The sequence below is a fragment of the Oryza brachyantha genome, chromosome 1, assembly GCF_000231095.2.
Source record: "Oryza brachyantha chromosome 1, ObraRS2, whole genome shotgun sequence".
Taxonomy (NCBI): Eukaryota; Viridiplantae; Streptophyta; class Magnoliopsida; order Poales; family Poaceae; genus Oryza; species Oryza brachyantha.
The window spans coordinates 17,629,919-17,648,873 of NC_023163.2; the positions used below are offsets into that span (position 1 = coordinate 17,629,919).

The 18,955-nt window shown below is 46.9% G+C and overlaps 5 protein-coding genes across 5 annotated transcripts; 3 read left to right on the forward strand and 2 right to left on the reverse strand.

Annotated features, from left to right (window-relative positions):
* Positions 1–230: 230 nt before the first annotated feature.
* LOC121054774 lies at positions 231–1,180 on the reverse strand. Its single transcript, XM_040525441.1, has one exon. It carries the CDS (start codon positions 1,178–1,180, stop codon positions 701–703), a length of 480 nt encoding a protein of 159 aa, XP_040381375.1. The 3' UTR covers positions 231–700.
* Positions 1,181–1,940: 760 nt separating this feature from the next.
* Positions 1,941–3,360, reverse strand: LOC107303667. The gene has a single exon (XM_040527821.1). It carries the CDS (start codon positions 3,296–3,298, stop codon positions 2,327–2,329), a length of 972 nt encoding a protein of 323 aa, XP_040383755.1. The 5' UTR covers positions 3,299–3,360; the 3' UTR covers positions 1,941–2,326.
* Positions 3,361–10,921: 7,561 nt separating this feature from the next.
* Positions 10,922–12,907, forward strand: LOC102704652 (chaperone protein dnaJ 6-like). Its single transcript, XM_006644286.3, has 5 exons — positions 10,922–11,223; positions 11,404–11,491; positions 11,626–11,708; positions 11,806–11,862; positions 12,064–12,907. The coding sequence occupies exons 1-5, from the start codon at positions 11,095–11,097 to the stop codon at positions 12,295–12,297; spliced, it is 591 nt and encodes a 196-aa protein (XP_006644349.1). The 5' UTR covers positions 10,922–11,094; the 3' UTR covers positions 12,298–12,907.
* Positions 12,908–13,458: 551 nt separating this feature from the next.
* LOC102704110 (extensin-like) lies at positions 13,459–14,296 on the forward strand. The gene has a single exon (XM_015841261.2). The coding sequence runs from the start codon at positions 13,563–13,565 to the stop codon at positions 14,043–14,045; it is 483 nt and encodes a 160-aa protein (XP_015696747.2). The 5' UTR covers positions 13,459–13,562; the 3' UTR covers positions 14,046–14,296.
* A 170-nt stretch (positions 14,297–14,466) lies between these two features.
* Positions 14,467–16,634, forward strand: LOC107303671 (non-specific lipid transfer protein GPI-anchored 25). Its single transcript, XM_015833744.2, has 3 exons — positions 14,467–14,875; positions 15,616–15,681; positions 15,951–16,634. The coding sequence occupies exons 1-3, from the start codon at positions 14,467–14,469 to the stop codon at positions 16,115–16,117; spliced, it is 642 nt and encodes a 213-aa protein (XP_015689230.2). The 3' UTR covers positions 16,118–16,634.
* The last annotated feature ends 2,321 nt before the right edge of the window (positions 16,635–18,955 follow it).

Here is an 18,955-nt window from a genome sequence, read left to right on the forward strand (position 1 = left end):
AAATATAAGTTTTCAATCTTAAGTAGATTTAGGGTTTTTTATCGGAGTTTATTTTTTAGACTTGCTTTTATATCGTTAAGAACACATATATAAAATTTGTATTTATAAATTATTTTATATTTGTAAATATATTATTTGATTTTTTTTAGAATAAGCCAAACAATCACACATATATAATCCCTCGGTAATATAGGGAGTGAAGAGTGGTTGGAAGTAAAATGGATAGAAATTTGAATGGAAAATGATCAATGTGATTAGTATGGTAGGATATCTTACATTATTGGACAAAAGTTAAATATTAGAATCCCTTATATTTGGGGGCGGATGGAGTACTTTACTATTCCCAGTTACTGACGATGATTTGACAATCTCATAATTTCAGAATTCGATGACAAACTACCTGGTACGTCTAATCCTATTTTGGCTGTTACCTGTGCATAAGATCATCCTTTGCTAGAGCAGAAAACCCAAACAATGAAACAGACCACTGTGCATAAGAAAGAAAAAAAAAGGAGCAGATTAAACTTTGTCGACGCTAGGAGAAGGTAACAAAAATGGCCAGAACCACGGCACGCAGCATCATCCATCCCAAGGCTGGAGCAAGAATCACGCCGCGCGTTGATCTAGCAGCAGCAGCCCGAGGAACACGCGGCGTCCGCGACGCAGCCACCGGAGCACACGCGATCGCGCACGCACCGCGCTAGTCCCGGAGCAGCGCCACCGCCACGTATCTGGGCTTGCCTTTGCTGGTCGCCGCGAGGGCCTCGTCGACGGCGTCCGACGAGCGGCAGAGCAAGGCGGAGGCGGCGGGCTTCGCCTTGCCGCGGCGCGGCTGCGGGAGCCGCCGGCCGAGGCTGTCGTAGTGGATGGCGCCGGGGAAGCTGAGCGGCTCGCACCGCTCCCCCATCAGTATCGCCCGGCGCCACAGCCCTTCGCCGCCGTCGGGCTTCCCGGTCTCGCCGCCGCCGCCTCCTCCGCCTCCGCCCCGGCGGAGCAGCCGCGCGCGGAGGAGGCGGCGGGTGGCGCGCGAGACGCGGCGCGCGCAGGCGGACACGGCGCTGGACGCCTTGCTGAGGAGGCCGGCCATCGACGATGGGGCAGCGCACTGCTGGCTTTTGGAATTTCTGCAGTTGAGTACAGGGCAATGCAGGGGTGCAAATAAATAAATAAATAAATACATTTCCTTGGGAATCTGTTATGGTTTAACTAGTAAATAATTTTTCCAAGGAAGAAAGGATCCAAAATTTTGAATCATGACAGATTGGCAGTATTTTAATGCAGTATGCTGGAGTTGGAAGTTGGCATAGATTTATCTGGGCCATAGAAAATATTTTGTTTGGATTTCTGCATGGAGAGTCATGATAGTTTTGGCACAGTTCAAATGCATGAAGTTACTTAACCATAGTGAGAAGTGACCATTGCTGGCTCCAAATAAAGCCCTTCTTTCTTTACATTGCAAAAGGTTCATATACACACTGTGTCTTGGAATCCGTGTGCAGCTGACTATAAATTAATAGCCGATCTCTCTTCTCTCTCCCCTCTTATCTCTTTAAAATATGTTTATAGCTGGCTTATAGCCTGCTATTGTACATGCTCTTAATTGACTTGGATGCATAGAATAATAGGACTCCATGAGGTTGTTTGGATCATTGCCAATTCAAACATTATCAAAATATTGGTAATGGCAAAATTTTGCAAGCCAAATTTGTAAAGTGTTGTTGTTTGGTTGACAAATTTTGGTATGCATATGAGCTCATTTTTGTTATCTTGCCAAAACTGTAGGCAATGCCAATTTATTTTCTAACCAAACCATATAGATGCCACATTTCATTGGACACCAAATATTCTAGCAGTGCAAGTTTGAGCAGTAAAGGAAACAAGCCCCATACTCATGGTGATTTGAGGTAAGAGTTGCTTGTTATGAAATCCACCATAATTTTGGGAGCACATAATATTCAATTCTCAGACCTGTAACTTGCAAACTGTAGAAATACTGATCAAAACAAGCTAAAGTAACCAAAGCATGAAGACATCTAGCTCAAGTACACTTTGCATCCATAAACCAATACAATTGACAACATTTTTGAAAAGGCTTTGCGCAAGAGTAATTCACATCTATTTTGCTCAAGTTCATAACAGCCTTTTGATCAAACTCCATCACATCGTGTTGCAGACAAGGATCAATTCTACTCTCCCTCCCATAACAGATTGTTCACTGATATGTAGAATTTCTAATCTACAGGTATGTATACCAACAGGTGCAGAGCAAAACAAAGCAAAATCCTCCTAAAAACAAGCAGAATTTCAGAGCATTACAGTGTTGTTACTATCTGATCTTCTTGTTCATGCTGCCGGCGAGCTGCCGCATCTGGAACCTCCAGAACATGAAGATGGCGAGCGCGACGCCGACGAAGATGAGCCCCACCAACATCTCCCCTTTCCCTTCCTTCTTCCACGCCACCTCCTCGATCCGCCACTTGTTGCCGGCGCCGTCCGCCACCAGCGCGTACACCCGCCTCCGCTCCCTCACCGCCACGGCGGCCACAGCGGCGGCGCCGTCCGGCTCCGCCTCGTCGCGCTCGGCGCACGACGCCCACCCGTCGTTGCTCCCGACGAGGCGCAGCGCGGCGCCCCCGGAAACCGCCACCGTCCCGTCGCTCCGCACCGCCACCGCGGACGGCGAGGGAGGCGCCAGGGCGCCCGACACGGTCCTCGTGGCGCCGTCCTCCATATCGACGCGGAGGAGGTGGCCCGTGCTGGGCTGGCCCACCAGCAGGAACCCGCGGCTGACGTGCGCGGCGAGGGAGCCCAGCGGATCGGACCCGTACACCGGCGAGGAAGGGAGCGCCGCGAGGTCGCCGTCAGGGGAAACCTTGTAGATTCGGGAGCCCAGGGTGAGGAAAGCGGCGCCCGAGTGCGGGTCTACCGCGACGCCGCCGGGCGGCGCCGGGTCGGGGAGCGGGGTGGAGAATAGCCAGGCGTGGGGGCGCGGGGTGCGGAGGTCAAAGGCGGAGACGGAGCCCGGGGACGCCACGAGGAGGCGCCGCCGGCGGTCGTCGACGGCTACGGCCGAGGCCCCGGAGGACACGATCGACTCGGTGACGCCGGCGTCGGAGACGGAGAGGACTGCGTCGCCGCCGCCGGCGACGACGAAGTGCTGCGCCGTGGGGTCCCAGGCGAGCGCGGCGGGGGAGACGCCGCGGGCGGGGGTGAAGGTGACGACGTGGCGCGCGGAGGAAGGGCCCGGCGCGACGGCGGCGAGGACGAGGAGGAGAAGCGGTAGGAGGGAGGTGGCCATCTCGGAATTGGATGGATGCGCTCTTGCTTCGGGAGATTCCTTCACCGTTCAAAGGTAAACGAATTGGGCCTCGCTCTTTTGACTTCAAGAACAAGATAATATCTCTTTTTTAGGCTAATAATTGCATAAACTGCAAAAATGTAGAGTAGATTTGTATTGAAACAAAACAAATTACTCTACTAGCTCCACTCCAAAACGATAACAATTATCAAACTAGAGGATTAATTATTAATTTATTATATAAATTGGTTTTGTGGTGTGGCCTTGAAGTGTACATACATATGCCACCAATCAACCATGCAGGGTGGTTTGAAATGGGTCCAAGTAAATTTCATGAAGCGACATATATTATAGCGGACATATATTATAGCTTAAGTTGTGTAAAAACATAGGGTTTGTCATGTTGCACATAAGATTCTATAGTCGATTAATAGTTTTACAAAACTACACCATTGACTAATTTAAGGATACTATGGCAAAATAAAACATGTTTAATCTTAGATGGCTAATAAATTTGAATAATTATATATGTAATTTTCTAACTCATAATTTATGACTGATCAAAGAATATTGGTTAATAATGTGATTTTTCTGAATCTATAGACACATGACTATGTGTAACATATAAAAAAACTACGTGGTTTAATAAAATTTCACCTATAATATATATGTTCTTATAAAATTTACTTTAAATTTGAAACCATAAAACCCACAATGCACATTCTATGAGCCTACCAAGCCAATACACCCTACCCAAAATACACACACCACCATCACCACTCTCTCTTTATATTGTTTTTCTTTCTTTGCCTCATTATGACCAACTCATTTAGAGCATCCCCAACAGCTCATTCATCCCATCCTCTATCCTAGAAATAAAGGATAAAGAGTAAAAGTTGAGCTCCAGCAGAACATCTATCTCATCATCTATTTTTGGATGTCATCCATATTAGGAGAGAGGAATTCTATATTTAGATGTTCTCTCTCTAATCCTCCAAATAGATATAGAGGATGCCACATATAGATGATTTGCTAGAGTACAAAGGGATACAAAGGATAAAAATGTTTTAGATGATCATCCCAATGAAGATATGGATGACCAAATTTAGATGAGTTGTTGGGAATGCTCTTACTCTTGGCTTCACTTTGACTTTCCCTTCCTATAACATTGAGCATGCTCCTCGTCCTCCTTGTGCATCCTCCTTGTCCATATTCATCCTAAATTTATTAGTGGGCCATAAGACATGGCTTCAAAGTGGGTTGGGTTGTTCAAACCCTATCCACATGAGAGATTGAGGGCTAGGAGCTATAAACTACAGTGATAGGACAAGGCTTTGAAGTGGGTTGTTCAAACCCAATCCACAGTCAAAAGGAATATCCTACAACGACATATCCCATACACATCTTGTTTCTTTATTTCAAATTAAAAAAACATATAGCATCACACATGTCCAATCCCATCATTTCCAAGGGCCAAGATATAATCCAAGACCCTATAAGCCAAACTACGCAAGGGCAAATTGGAGGCTTAATCATAGCATATATACACCTATGCGTGCGCCGGTGACATGGTGGTCGGAGGGATTGGGCAGCTACGTTTGCAGTCATCCAGTGTAAGAAAGGGCGGGTTGTCATAGGGCTTCACGATACACCTGTAGCACGAACTCCATGCCTCTGGCACACAAAAGTTGGAAGGACTACAGATGGTGATAGGATCGATCTCGGGTTGTATAGGTGCAGCCGCTGCCTTGTCTTCTCCACCTAAGCTCAACGCCTCCATAGCATGTGTCCTTCCACCTAGGGTTAACGTTATCCATAAATAAAGTGGTGCAAATTATTCATGTTGATGAATACACATATGAATTTGGTAGGAGAAACACAAAAGATGTAGAATTTTTTTACGAGATTTTTATAGGAATTAGTTCACTGCGTTTAAGATAAGTCCTTACCGTGTACCGCCACAACAGCAAGGCTTCCGAGGGTGAGAAGAAGCATGAAAGCAAGCATCCTGGTGTTGTTCTTCATGCTGCACTTCAGGAAGTATGTGTGTGTATGCTTGACTAGTACTTGTTCATCTGTTGGTAGACGGCAAAAGGTCCTATGTATTTATAGATGATGAGATGACTAGCTCAAATTAGAAGCTTATCTTTACAAGGAAGAGACCCGGCTATAGTTTAATGGGGTTTAATATTATGCTTGTTATAGGCACCAACAGATTAGTTAGGTGTTTATCTTTAGTTTTCTAAGAATAGCAATGTGCGATTACTAGGATCGTGAGCATTAAAACACCTCCAAAAGAGAATAGCTATGCATATGTACAGTTGCCAGGATTAATTTGATGCATATTAATATCCAAAATTGGTGTAGATGCTTTGGATAAGAATATGGTCAACTTTACAATGTAGACTTTGTGAAAAGTTATAAAAACAATCTAAATATTAAAAGTAGACCAGTAATATTTAAAGACTCAACGTATTAAACTTGAATCGTTTCCGGTACCTTCCATTTTCTTACATGACGTTGGTTAGTTTAGTTCAATTTTGAACTAACCAACGTCATATATTTAAACATGAATGGAGGATATGTATAAAAAGTTTTTGGGCCTAAGAGGCCAATATTTTGTGCGCAGGAAGTCCACTTTAGGTCTATTATCTTGTCATCGAGTCCAAAAAATATCCCTAAACCATAATGCATCCTAGATCTTAGAATACCAAGTTATCCTAAGGCAACATACCCCCGATTTTGCTAACATGACATGTTGAAACGGATCCACTTATGCTAACTATGAATTTGCATGGCAAAAACAAAAGTAGGACGCACATGCCATCCTCGTTCATCCCGTCCTCTCTCTCCACACTTATCTCTCCAAGTCTCCATCTCTCCTGCAGAGACAGAGAGGGAGACGGTGTCCTCGCTGACAAGGGAGATGGTGCAGCGGCACCATCGGGCGGAAGGTCTCAGAACAGTGGCGAATCTAGAATTTCAGTTAAGGGTATGCCCGGTCAAAAATTATTATATACAATTCAATAAATTCACTTTAGTAAATTGATAATATGATTCAGTATATATATATATATATGTGAATTAAGTAACATATTAAGGATTAAATTCATGTATTAAATTAAAACCATCACTAAATGCATACAAAATAATTCAAAAGGCATATTGATATTTGAAATATAGGCATAAGAGGGTACTAGATACAATTATACCGCGGTGGGGCCTGTCACTTGTCCACGATAAAGGACGCGTGGGCATGGCCCTATCCTGGCGGCAAGTGCGACTGCAGTCTGTAGCTCTCTGCATGGGAGATTGGGAGGATGCCTGGGAGTGGGCCGCATACGTGACTCCGCGTGGGATGGGCCTCTGTCGGCGTTTGGCGTGCACGCGGTCGTTTAGGTAAGTTTTTATTTCTTTATTTTTTAAATATTATATATGAGGGTATAAAATATCGGATTGCAGGATATGCTACCATGTAGATCCATCCCTGCCTCAAATGGAAAGACCAATGGGTGGGAGGTGGAGGTAGAGGTCAAACAAGGCAGGTCAAGGAGTTGCTATCAGTGTTGCCGAGGAGCTCGCTGTTAAATATGGAGGAGATCCTAGCCACTCCTAGCCCTGCTTCCTAGTGAGATCGTCGAGGTCAGGTGGGGCCTGTCTCTCCTATGACCTTGAGCCTAAGATCTACAGTCGTCGTGAAGCTTGAGTATCATGCCACTACGGCCTTGAGCTCCACCGCCATCAACCTCATTGACTCCAATGCCACTGTAGCCTCCCACATACCTCATCACCGTCCAACTCTCTATTTGTAGTTGATCATGCTGCTCGGAAGTGGACAGAGGGGACATGGTGGCTGCTTGAGCTCGATGACTCTGTCGTCATCTGCGTTACTTGGTAGTCGGTATGTGGCCAGCATGACCCAAGCTCCATCCGACTACAAACTTCTTTTGTTGCTACTTTGCCAGCAGGCCACCCCCGCCCAAGTAGGGGTGGCAATTTCCCCCGCGGGGCCGGGGACCTACCCCTTCAGGGACGGGGGTGGGGCAGATCTTCTAACCGCAGGGAATCGAGGTCAGGGCCCCAGTTTTGGGCGGGGGCGGGGACAGGAAAGGGAGTATACCCACGGGGCACTGAGGAGGACTATTAGACTTAATGCATAACAAATTATAGGCCCATCTATTAAAGCCCATTCACCCACCATATATAAATGAAGAGAAGCCCTAGTTAACCCTCTTCTTTCTCCAACTCTTCCTCTCCCTCTCCTCTTAGTTTGTGTGGCGGCTAGCAGGCGGGCGGCGGCCGGTGTGACGCAGCAGACAGGTGGCACTGGGTTGCGGGCGACCGGCAGGCGGGCGACGTGATAAAGCAGGCGGTGGGCGATGGTACGTTGCGGGCAGGCGATGGGCAGCGGTAGGCAGGCCACAGGCGGGTGCGCTACGAGCTGGCAATGGCGCGTCGGTGAACGGGTGGTAGGCCGGTGATGCCAGGCAGGGGCGCGGCGAGCAGGGCGGTGGGCCGGCGGTCGCAAGCTGGCAGGCTTGGCCGGTGCCCAGCAACTCGAAGCGGGGCCCCGGTCGAGGGCCATGTTCCTGGCAAGGTCAAGGCTAGGGCGCAATCCTACCCCGAAAGAGCTATCGGGGCTGAGGTAGGGTTTTGGAATCAAGGATTAGGGTCAAGGCCGTTCCAGGCAAACCCATCCCCGCCCCGCCCCGTTACCATCCCTATGCCCAAGGTCACCTTCTTCTTCTTCTTCACCACCCGCCGGCCAGGTCAGAAGCTCCTTGTTAGCCACCCACCACCACCTGTCATTGCCACCTTTCAGTGAACAAAGTAGAGAACTCAAGCTCACTGACCGGGCACTGCTAGACATGAAGGGCCGATTTTTTTTTTTTTTAAGGATTGGAGCGTGCTTAGACGTCACCGTGTCAACCAAAATCGAGAGCAATAACCTGTTATTGCAATATTATCTATGTTTTAATCTGATATGTTTGTTTAGGTGTGTCTGTTAACTAGTCAGGCTGTGTTTGTTGGCAATGGTACAGATCTTTTACATGTACAGTTTATGAACGGCTAAATGCTGTATTTTTAAAAATGTTAGTTTTTAACTTTGGGATAGTTAATTGTATTTTTATACCATAAAATATCTATTAAAAATAAAATAATATTTTTTTATGTTTATCTAACAAAAATAACGCAACCTAGCTATGTTCCAAACTACTAGGACGAGACATCGATAGATTCGTAGTACACTTATCACATTCAGTTTAAGGTATCTTTTGCCCATCTTTTTATGTTAGGGTTATAAACCAAAATTTTAATTTTTAATATTAAACTTAAAGTTAATTCTAATATTTTTTACCAAAGTTTATTTTGCAGCTTTGATTTTTAGATCAATATGAATACGTATATAAAAGTTTTATTTATAAATTATTTTTTATTTATAACTATGTTGGTGCATCTTCTATTTAAAGTTTAACTTTAAGATGAGAAGTTGAGAACTCCTTTTCGAAGAGGCAGACAGCTGTAGCCAGTATGAGCCTGTGTGCTTCCCCATACTCGAAAGCTAGGCTGTACTTCATACGGCTTGAGAAGGACCCAGATGGTTCCAACAAAAGAGACTGATAGGCTCCGCTCATCGCCGCCGTCTTCGTCGCCGGGAGAATATCAGAAAAAGCCCATCACCCTCGTGTTCGTCCAAGGCCGCTCCAGCGCTCCGGCTGAAACAGGTCCAAACTGACACGTGCTACTTTACTGCCTTTTTTAAGTCTGACAAGACTCCAAATGTACCATCTTTTATGTATACAAAACATATATGTTGTTATTAAAGTTTGAATCCTAAAATGTAAACTTTAAAATGTTCGTTGGCACTTTTATGTTGCTAAGACCTAATATAAAGACATTTATTATAAATACCTTTTTATCAATATACGGAGTGTTATCCGTAGAGATAACCCACCGATGCTGCTAACTAGTGCCGGATTCCGTAGTTATCAATACACGAACTAATTTGACTCATCTCAATTTGGTATAGCTTATAGCTTGTTAGATTAATGAGCAAGCGTGATTTGAGTCTTTAACTAAGAGTTTTACTTCCATCTTTTCTTTTATACCTCAAGATACAGGTATCTGGTTGTATCAAATCGTTTCTCATCGTTGGATGTAATAGTCCATATCCTACTTAGCTAGATCCAATAGTAAGAAACGATTTGGTACCTCGAGGTACCAGTATCTCGAGGTACAAAATGAAGGATGGAAGTAAAACTCTTCCTTATGACATACACAGCGTATGAAGCTTTATTAAATGGTTTTAGATAAAAAAGACATGCCACGTAGGACAAAGCCACACATAAGATCCTCCTTTCATAGTGCATAATCCTTCACGTGGGTCCCACCAAAACTTTACTCTCTTTTTTACTCCCTTCACTCCTCTCTGTCTCTCCCCTCTCGATCTCTCCTCTCCCTCCCGGCTTGTCGGCGGTAGCGCGTCTCCTTACCGGCGACGGGCGACCTCGCGGCAAATCTCGGCGCAGCGAGTCCCTCACTTTGCACCCCCATCTCCTTTATCACTGAGCACTCACGGTAGATCTAGGGGCCGCGGTCGACGAGCGACCTCGCGGTCAGAGGTGGCGGTGGGCTGGCCTCAACGATCAGCGGAGTTCGGCGGCAGCGGGCCTCGGCGAACGGCGATGATTTCCTCTTCTCTCTCTCTCCGACGCCTTCCTCACCTCTCTGGCTCGCCTCCCTTTCTCTGTTGCTTTTTCTCCTCTCTGACAGAGCCACCCATGACCTTTGCAAGACGTGTATGCCTCTGCGGAGGCACAGTTCATGGTGACGTGGTGGGCTAGAGCCACTCGTCACATTGTGCATGCCCTTGTAGGCTTACAGCCCTACCCCCAAGGGAAGCAATTTTTTAGCACACGGGTGTAGATACACTCGTTGCTTGCATGTCATCTAAATAGTCATAAGAAAATATGAAAAAATTTAACAAGATAGTTTAATATGAGTTATATCACTCCACCAACATGCAAGTTTAAATTCAACTTCTACAAGTTATAGAAAAATAAAAAAACAATTATGAATATGTGTATACTTAGTTTCAGATTTGTTTATTTTTTTGCTACAACTTTTATAATTTGAATTTAAACTCGCATGTTTGTATAGTGATATAAATCATATTAATCTATGTTATCAAATTTTTTTATATTTTTTAATAATTATTTAGATTACATGCAAGCACACGGTCTACCTACCCGTGTACTTAAAAAAAAAACTGTTTCCCTACTCCCAAGTTGCGAATCGGCAGCCCATGGCCGCCGCCACGCGGGCTGCCGCGCCCACGGGATCGAGGATCAGAGGCCGGCACGCGGGCCCCACTGCCACCGGCCCACATCCGCGCGAGCCAGAGCCAGCCACAGAACCGGACCGCGGAAAATATCTCTCGGCCTTTTTATTGTCTACCGAGATGCATCGGCCGTTCCCTCCCGAACGTTCCCGACGCCAGATATTTCCAGCGCCGGGTCGCGCCCGCAACTCTTCGGCCTTCGGCTATCCTCCTCCCGCCGCGGCTGCCACCACCCCCGCAGATATTTCCCGGCCTCCGCGCCCTTATATATGCGACCGCCGCCTCCGCACGTACACCGTTCTCCGGTAATTCTTCTAGCGCCACCGCGACGGCTCACTGATCGACCGAGCGGGAGGAGGAAGAGAGCGAGCGAGTGATAGAGTGAGACAAGAGATTCATCGCGATCGTGCCGCTGCATCGCAGCGTCGGCGGAGGAGAAGGGTGTCGCGAGTGGATGCAGCAGGGGGGGAGGAGGAGGAGGAGGAGCATGCGGCCGGCGGGTTCGTCGTACTACGCCGTGCTCGGCGTCCACCCAGGCGCGTCGGCCGCCGAGATACGCGCTGCGTACCACCGCCTCGCCATGGTGAGTGAGTGCATTCCGGCGACGCTTGCAGCATCCCGATCTCTGGTTTCCCTGTGGTTTGGTTTTTTTTTCTTTGGGGGGGGGGGGGTCTCGTTTCGCCGGAGAATTGAAGCGGATCATCTGAGCGGCATGGCGCTTACCTGGTTCCAATTTTCTGTTCGATGTTGATGCTGCATGCAGAAGTGGCACCCGGACAAGATCACCAGCTGCCGCGTGGATCCGGAGGAAGCCAAGAACAGGTTCCAGCAGGTGCACGAAGCATACCAAGGTATAGCAATTAGGCACCAACAATCTCTCTGCATCCGATCCTCTGCTTCTCGTGTCCTTCTTCAATCCGCATCATCCGAGGATTCGACTGCGAATTTCTGAAATGATTTTGTGTGTGTCTCGTGGGAGATGCAGTGTTGTCGGACGAGAAGAGGAGGGCGCTCTACGACGCCGGCGTGTACGATCCGCTCGACGACGACGACCAGGAGGACGTCGAGGTAATTAACTACGAATCGATTTCCTCGTGGCGTTTTTTTGCTTTTCTTTCTAACTGTGATGGCTCGTTAATCTAACTCAGCGATTTGATATCATCAGGGCTTCCACGAGTTCCTTCAGGAGATGGTATCCCTCATGGCCACGGTGGGAAGAGAGGTAATCAAACCATCACATGCTAATTCCACGTCTTAATAATCCTTGATTTGAGGGTTAATTTACTAATTTAGCCAGCTCGATCGATTCGATATGACATTAGCTAGAACTAAACGCAGTTAAAGAGAAAATTTTTTACTTTGCAGTACCAAATTCCGTTGTCTTAAGAGTCTAAACGTGTTCTATCCACTTCGCTTTGTGCAGGAGCCGGTGTACAGCCTGGACGAGCTCCGCTCCATGCTCGACGGGATGATGCAGGATTTCAGCTCGTCGGAATCGCCTTCGCCGGGCGGCTTCTTCGCCGGCGCGGCAGGCGGCTCCTCGCCGTTCGCCGAGCCCCGCGCGCAGCAGCCGCGCGGCTCCGCTTCGACGCACCCGCATCCGCAGGGGGTCGGCAGCTCCGCCTGCCTCAGCCGGATGGCCTTCCCAAGCTACTGAGATCCACCAACGGGCGCAAAGATCATCTGCATAGATTAGCCTCGTCGCCTCGAGGAGACATCTCATCGTCGTCATGATCCATTGGTCTCTGGACTCTGGAGGTTGATGGAGCTTGGTTCTTGGAGCATGCATGTGGAAAGGTGGCGGGGGTGGGAACTCGAAACATTTTTTTGTTCTGTTCTTTGCGTTGTTTGGGCTGCAACGAGAACTGTCTACACTGTACGAGCGTGTGACATCACGGACACTGTATCTGCCTTTGTACAGCTGGTGCATGACGGCACGTCCTCGAGGGATGATATAGTATTGTTGCTGTTGTTTCCTGCAGTTAGGGTGACGATGGTGTGAAACTTGGTACTCTTGTCTTGTCGCTTGAAAAAACCGTGCTTCGTGTGACCGTCTGGAAGGCAGACAAGACGACGGAGCCAGAGGGATGTTCTTATCTCTGATCGTAGAGTGCATTTTTTGTTGGCACGCGTCTTTAGCCGTTACTCCATTCGTCTTCGTTTACTTATTACTGATCATTATTGATCACTAATAACATGTACATCGCACATCACTATGTAATTCTAAGGAAAGAAGCGCAATTAAAGTTAATAAATAAACAGTTACTACTGACAATTATTTGAAACCTGTTACTATTTGAAACCAGAGGTTCTTATCAAGAAATTTTAACCTTTTTTTGATTCAGTTGTTTATAGCTATCACAAAACAAATAATTCAAGAAAAATATAAAAAACTTACAAGAAATAGGTTTTTTTTTCCTATTCTTGAGTAGTTACCAAGAGATACCACTGTTTTCTATGTAAAATTTGGTACCTTCTTGTATTTAAGGTATCGAGATATCAAATTTTACATAGAAAATAAAACAATGATATCTTATGGAATCATTTTACCTCTTTAAAAATAGGAAATATGATCTGTAAGTAAACAACATCACCTAGTGTTGCCGAACGCAAGTCAGAAAAGAAGGAAGCGTGAAGTTACATCTCGAACCGAAGAGATTATAGTAAGCACCAACAGGGAAAAAAAAGCTCCAACTAATCCGGTTAGGTGCATGCGAACTCGCGGAAGCAGAGCACGTAACCCGCCAGTTCCCAGATATGAGCGGTAGTTCCACAGGATCACCAGAAACAGAAAAAGAAAAAGGAAAGAAATAGCGTCGCGTACACCAGCACAGCTAACTCAGTTCATATATATAATATCGCATCTTAGTAGAATCACAGGTAATCCTAGCACTAATCCCTGGCAAAAAAAGAAGAAAAAAAATGAGGAATCCAAGCCAAATGCTCGTGCTGCTGCTGCCGCTAGAGGTGGTGGTCCTCGCCGCCATGCTCGCGACGCCGTCGCTGGGCAGGGTGATGGACGACAGCAAGTGCAAGTGCCTCATGTGCGTCTGCGACGTGGACCCACACCCGCTCCCGCCGGAGCTGCCGTCGCACCACCACCCGGCGCCGCCGGAGGAGCCGGAGCCGGAGCCGACGCCCGTGTACCACTACCCTCCGCCGCACGCGGAGCCTGCGCCCGTGTACTACCTGCCGCCGCCGGGGCAGCCCGCGTACGGTGGGCAGTACCCGTACCCGTCGCAGGGGCAGTCGCCGGTGCTCGGGATCGTGGGCACGCCGACGGTGATGTACCCGCAGTACATCCGGTCGGCCGCCGCTCGCCGGCGCCGGAGCCACCACGGGCTCTGTTCGCGTCTCGTTGCCTCCGCCTTGCTCGTGTCCGGCGTACTGCCACTGATCGTGTAGCCGTTCGGTCTACTCGTCTGCTCCGTTTATTAGTAGTAGCTGCGCAACCGCAGCATGTGTACGGCTGTCACGTTTACTCATTTTGCATGTAAAATAAAGGATGCAAGTACTGTATATCATGTAAAACTTCACCTCACGTTGAGAATGTAATATGAATTTTATCCTTTTTCTTAGATCGTGTTTGGAACTTGAGAAATTTGAATCCCACTAGAAACGTGTGAAGTTCATGGTTTTTTCAGAGGAATTTGAGTGCAAACGAAGAACTTCTGTGACGAACAAATTGGGTGCATCGACACGGGTACGCCATATCGTGACAGCTGGCAACAGACGTGATCCTGACCGTCCAGCCCCCTCACGTTTCGAGGCCACCGGCTCGGCGGCGGGTAGGGAGAGACGCAGAGCGCGCGCGCGGAGCGAGCCCATGGGCCGCGCCGCGCTCCTCCTCGTCGCCGCCTTCGTGGCCGCGGCCGCGGCCCCGGTCCCGGCCTCCGCGGCGCCGGCGGGCGTCTTCTCGGAGGTGCCGCCGGCGACGCCCTGCGCGGCGGCCATCGTGTCGATCGCGCCGTGCCTGGCGCACGTCGCGCTGGTGGCACCGCCCGCGCGGCCCGCGCCCGCGCCCACCGAGGCCTGCTGCGCGGCTTTCCTCCGCGGCGTCTCCCCGAGCGGCGGCGGGGAAGGATGCTTCTGCCACCTGCTCCGCGACCCGCTCCTCCTGGGCTTCCCCGTCAACACTGCGAGGCTCGGCGCGCTCCTCCCCACCTGCGCCGCCGCCAACGCCTCCGCGGACGCCATCGTCGAGGCCGCCACCCTCTTCGCCGACACGTGCCGAGGTCATATACGTGTGCCCCGTTCTTGCTTCGGATACGTTTCCTGCGTTCTCCAGTACCGGACGTCTTGGAAAACTAGCATATGCAGCAATTGGCAGTTGTGAATCCCATGTGCAGCCGCATTTGCACGACGGCTGGTGAGTGATAGATGCAAAAGCAAAACCATTGGCGGACCGCAAGCTCTAGATAGTACTGGGAGCACCACCGAGAGCGTTGCTGCTTGTCTGGATGTGAAATTTATCTGGGAACAGTTAGATTTTTTATTTTTTGGTTACAGGGAGTTATATTACTTTGTGAAACTAAATTTGAAAAAAAAATGTGTTATATTACTTTGTGAAAATAAATTTGAAAAAAAAAATGTGTTATATTACTTTGTGAAACTAAATTTGAAAAAATGCTTATCTATTTTTGTGCTTAGCCATAAACACGAAACTTAGTTTATTAAATTTCTGTTATCCAAATCACTACTACAAGGTTGCAGATATAACTACAAGACATAATACTACGGTCTGTAGTGATCAAGGAAATTTGCAATGCATGGCATGGCTATACAAATATCTAGTTGATGTAGTCTTGCTTGTTTGGCATCAATTTCACCAAATCTGGTGAGCTTTACAGTATTCCATTCTCTGTTATGTCATCATTCTTGTTAATTTCTCTTGTAGATTTCATAAAGCTATTCACTAAACTTGCGTTCTTGATTCTTTATTATTCTTTTTGTTTGTTTCACCCCTCTCAAGTAGACCTCAAGTCGCTGCCAGAGATGCGTTTCCTACCTGACACATCTCCTACGCCAACAAGTTCTCCAGGTAAGCATTATTCAGCTTGTTCAGTGATCCTGTGACTTTCTGGCCTCTAATTAACTTCATTCATTAAATAACCCTCAGAAGTATCATCCTGTACATCTCTTCTGCTCATATGTTATTATGTCTCAATTTTGTGTTACCTCAATTTTGTATTCAAAAATTTTATATTATAAGATAAGCCAAAGAAAAAGATAGTGCCACTCGTCTATTTCAGCGTTTAATCACAGGAACGCCTATGTGGACTATCTAATCTGTTGTGAATGCCTGTGCAGCTGCCGTCCCAGGATCAGTGCCCCTGACACCAGAGGCGCGCTCGACGTACGTGCCTGCGCCGCCACAGGACCGGTCTGCGTCAGAAACCTCCAGCCCCTGCCGGATTTTCCTTCTTGTACTGTTAGCACTCGCAGCAGCAGCCGCAGCAGATTTGATCCAGCGGTAGTTCTGATATGTCCTTGGCCAGTTAGAGTTACTCACGCTCCTGACGAACTTTGTTCCTGTTTTGAGTGTTTCCTCTTGTCGGTCGGCTTTGGATTCAATCAGTGGTGTCATGTGGTGTACAGATGCAGAGGATGATCTCGATTCGATCAGTTGGTTTTGTGTGGTGTACAGATGCAGGGGATGATCTCTGAAAGATTTTGTCCTGAATGGTGAAGTTTCTCTTTTGGTGTGCTCCATGGTCTGCCAGGATAAGTGTGCTGCTGCTGGCTATGTCATGCACCATTGACAATATTTCGTATGGTGTAAATAGAATATGGTTTATATTATCCCATGCTTGTGTCTGTAGATATTCATGTCACTAGAAGCCAAAGAAGAACATTTCTGCAATCATACGGTCATGAAGCACTGGCAGTCTAGCACTCACTCAATGTACTACTCCGTAATATAGAGTCCAGTCACGCACAAGTCAATTGGTTAAACAAACCCGTTGGTTTAACTTGTCAAAATGTTATCCATGTCTTGCGCCTTCTTCTCCAACATGGCCTGCTGGGCTACTCTGTTTTTTTTTTTCCAAAGTTCTTTCTTCTTTTTGCAACTACTACCTCCGTTTTTTCTCCGTTTTTTCTTTTGAACATATGTTTTAATCATCCGTCTTATTCACAAAATAATATAATTTTCTTTTTTTGGCTGTGGTTTGTTTTACCATTTAAGAAACTTTAAGCATTACTTATATTTTTATATATTAAAAAATAAATAAGATGGATGCCTAAACATAGATTTAAAAATTGACCTAGAGAGAGTGTTAACGAACGACCCGTGCAGCAAAAATCAACGTGGCTGGCTGGCTGGGTGCTGCACCATTTATGTTCCAAATGGCTATCCTATGACTCTATGTGCTAACTGCTAATACCTTCATCGCCATATGTCAATTGTCAACTCGACGTAAGCATCAGGGTTAGGCCTTTGTTTAGTCCCAAATTTTTTTTCCAAAACATCACATCGAATTTTTAAACACATAAATAAAGCATTAAATATAGATGAACCAAAAAACTAATTGCACTGTTACGGAAGAAATCTTGAGACGAATCTTTTGAGCCTAATTAGTCCATGATTAACCATAAGTACTACAGTAACTAACATGTGCTAATGATGAATTAATTAGGCTTAAAAAATTCGTCTCGTGGTTTTCAGGCTAGCCGTGAAATTCGTTTTTTTATTTATGTCTAAAAAGCCATTTCGATATCCGGTCAAATATTTGACGTAATATTTTTCCCAAAAATTTTCTCAATCTAAAAAAGTTCAAGTCTTACCTCCTGCAACGGCAATTCCGTCTAGTAAAGCACAGCAGCTTACACAGCTTGACCAACAAGACCCCCCAGATCATTCATACAACACGCCCTTACATATACCCAAAAATCCTCGACATCCTTCTCTGCCTCACCATTGCAAATTTGCAACATCATCAGGATCATAGGAGACAGAGTTCGCAGAGACATATTTTGAGTTAGTTAGCACATGGAAAGATCGTTTGGCTCCAAGGTGTGCCGGAGCGTCCGGTCCTGCTTGGCTCACCGGTGGCCGAGGAACTACCGACGGCTTGCACCGGCGCCGCCGACACCTAGGCGACCTGCGGCGGCGGTCGGGGTGATCAGGCTGGGGCGGAGGCCGCCGGCGTGGAGGTTTGGGAAGCTACGTGCGGAAGTCCGGTGGTCGTCGCCGCTGCAGCTGCTGTGCCGGGTCTTGGGCGCGTGCCTCAGTTCCGTGCCTCCACGGCAGCAGCTGGGACGGCCGGGAGAACAGCCCGCGAGTTCGGGCGACGCGGCAGCAGCGGCAGCGAGGCTTCGGCGTGGGGCGCCGAGGCGGGGCGGCGGGGTCGACGGGACAGGGGTGGTGCTGAATCTCTGCGTGGCGGAGGCTCTGCTGCTCCGGCGGAGCTCGTCGGTGACCAGGAGGTCGCCGCTGCGGGCGAGGAAGGCGGCACCACGTACTGATCTCAAACAATAGATGATGCGATCGATACGCCGATGCATCTATACCGTTCGTGGCTCAAGCTTTCATCTGCAACCGTACGATGCAAAACCTTGGGAGCTTTCTATTTTACATGGTTCTTGTAAAGTCTTTTAACATTATACGAGAAGATGTTTTTTGGGGAATTTTTATTATGTTTTGAACTTTTATATTTCTTAAAATTAAAATTAGACTCTCGCATAACTTATTTTCAAACGTAAACCATTGATCCCTCTGCCTGTTTGGTATGGTCAAATAATAATGTTATATTATCCAAACTAGTATACATGTGTTATTTAATCGAGCAATTTTATTATCATTGAGAAGGTAACATGAGATACAACTATTTTCTATGTACCAAAAGGTATTAAATTTTACATAGAAAACAGTGATACCTCATAGTATCTTCTTAAGGATAGAAAACATGCTATATTTAATCACATCAGATGGTTTGTTATGGTCCAAATGTTTAAAACTAAGAATAAGTTGGGGAAGGTTTAATTTAAAAATAAAATAAAAGGTTAATAAAATAAACTAAATCATATTTGGGACAATACAACCATCATGTAGGGCGAGAGGCCGGGTTAATTTTAGCCTGAGCTTCATCCAGCCAGACAGCAATTAATTATGCCAGTTAGGTATTAGAGCATATACAACGCCTATCTTTAGACCATCTGTATATTGTGAAATTTGTAAAAAGACCTCGCCCCATCTAACAGACGGCCACAACGTCTCTTCGCGAAGAGACAGCAGGGATGTGTGCTCTAATATCAAACCTACACCACTAGCACTGTTGTACGTCGCGTCTCGTCTATTTGCTAGTACTATTGAT

Bases quoted from the DNA above. Each gene is read 5' to 3' on its own strand.
- LOC102704652 (XM_006644286.3), top strand. From the start codon at position 11,095: ATGCAGCAGGGGGGGAGGAGGAGGAGGAGGAGCATGCGGCCGGCGGGT. The intron at 11,709-11,805 runs GTAATTAACTAC...TGATATCATCAG, and splicing joins ACGACCAGGAGGACGTCGAG to GGCTTCCACGAGTTCCTTCA. The intron at 11,863-12,063 runs GTAATCAAACCA...CGCTTTGTGCAG, and splicing joins TGGCCACGGTGGGAAGAGAG to GAGCCGGTGTACAGCCTGGA.
- LOC102704110 (XM_015841261.2), top strand. From the start codon at position 13,563: ATGAGGAATCCAAGCCAAATGCTCGTGCTGCTGCTGCCGCTAGAGGTG.
- LOC107303667 (XM_040527821.1), bottom strand. From the start codon at position 3,298: ATGGCCACCTCCCTCCTACCGCTTCTCCTCCTCGTCCTCGCCGCCGTC.
- LOC107303671 (XM_015833744.2), top strand. From the start codon at position 14,467: ATGGGCCGCGCCGCGCTCCTCCTCGTCGCCGCCTTCGTGGCCGCGGCC. The intron at 14,876-15,615 runs GTCATATACGTG...CCTCTCAAGTAG, and splicing joins CTTCGCCGACACGTGCCGAG to ACCTCAAGTCGCTGCCAGAG. The intron at 15,682-15,950 runs GTAAGCATTATT...ATGCCTGTGCAG, and splicing joins TACGCCAACAAGTTCTCCAG to CTGCCGTCCCAGGATCAGTG.
- LOC121054774 (XM_040525441.1), bottom strand. From the start codon at position 1,180: ATGTATTTATTTATTTATTTATTTGCACCCCTGCATTGCCCTGTACTC.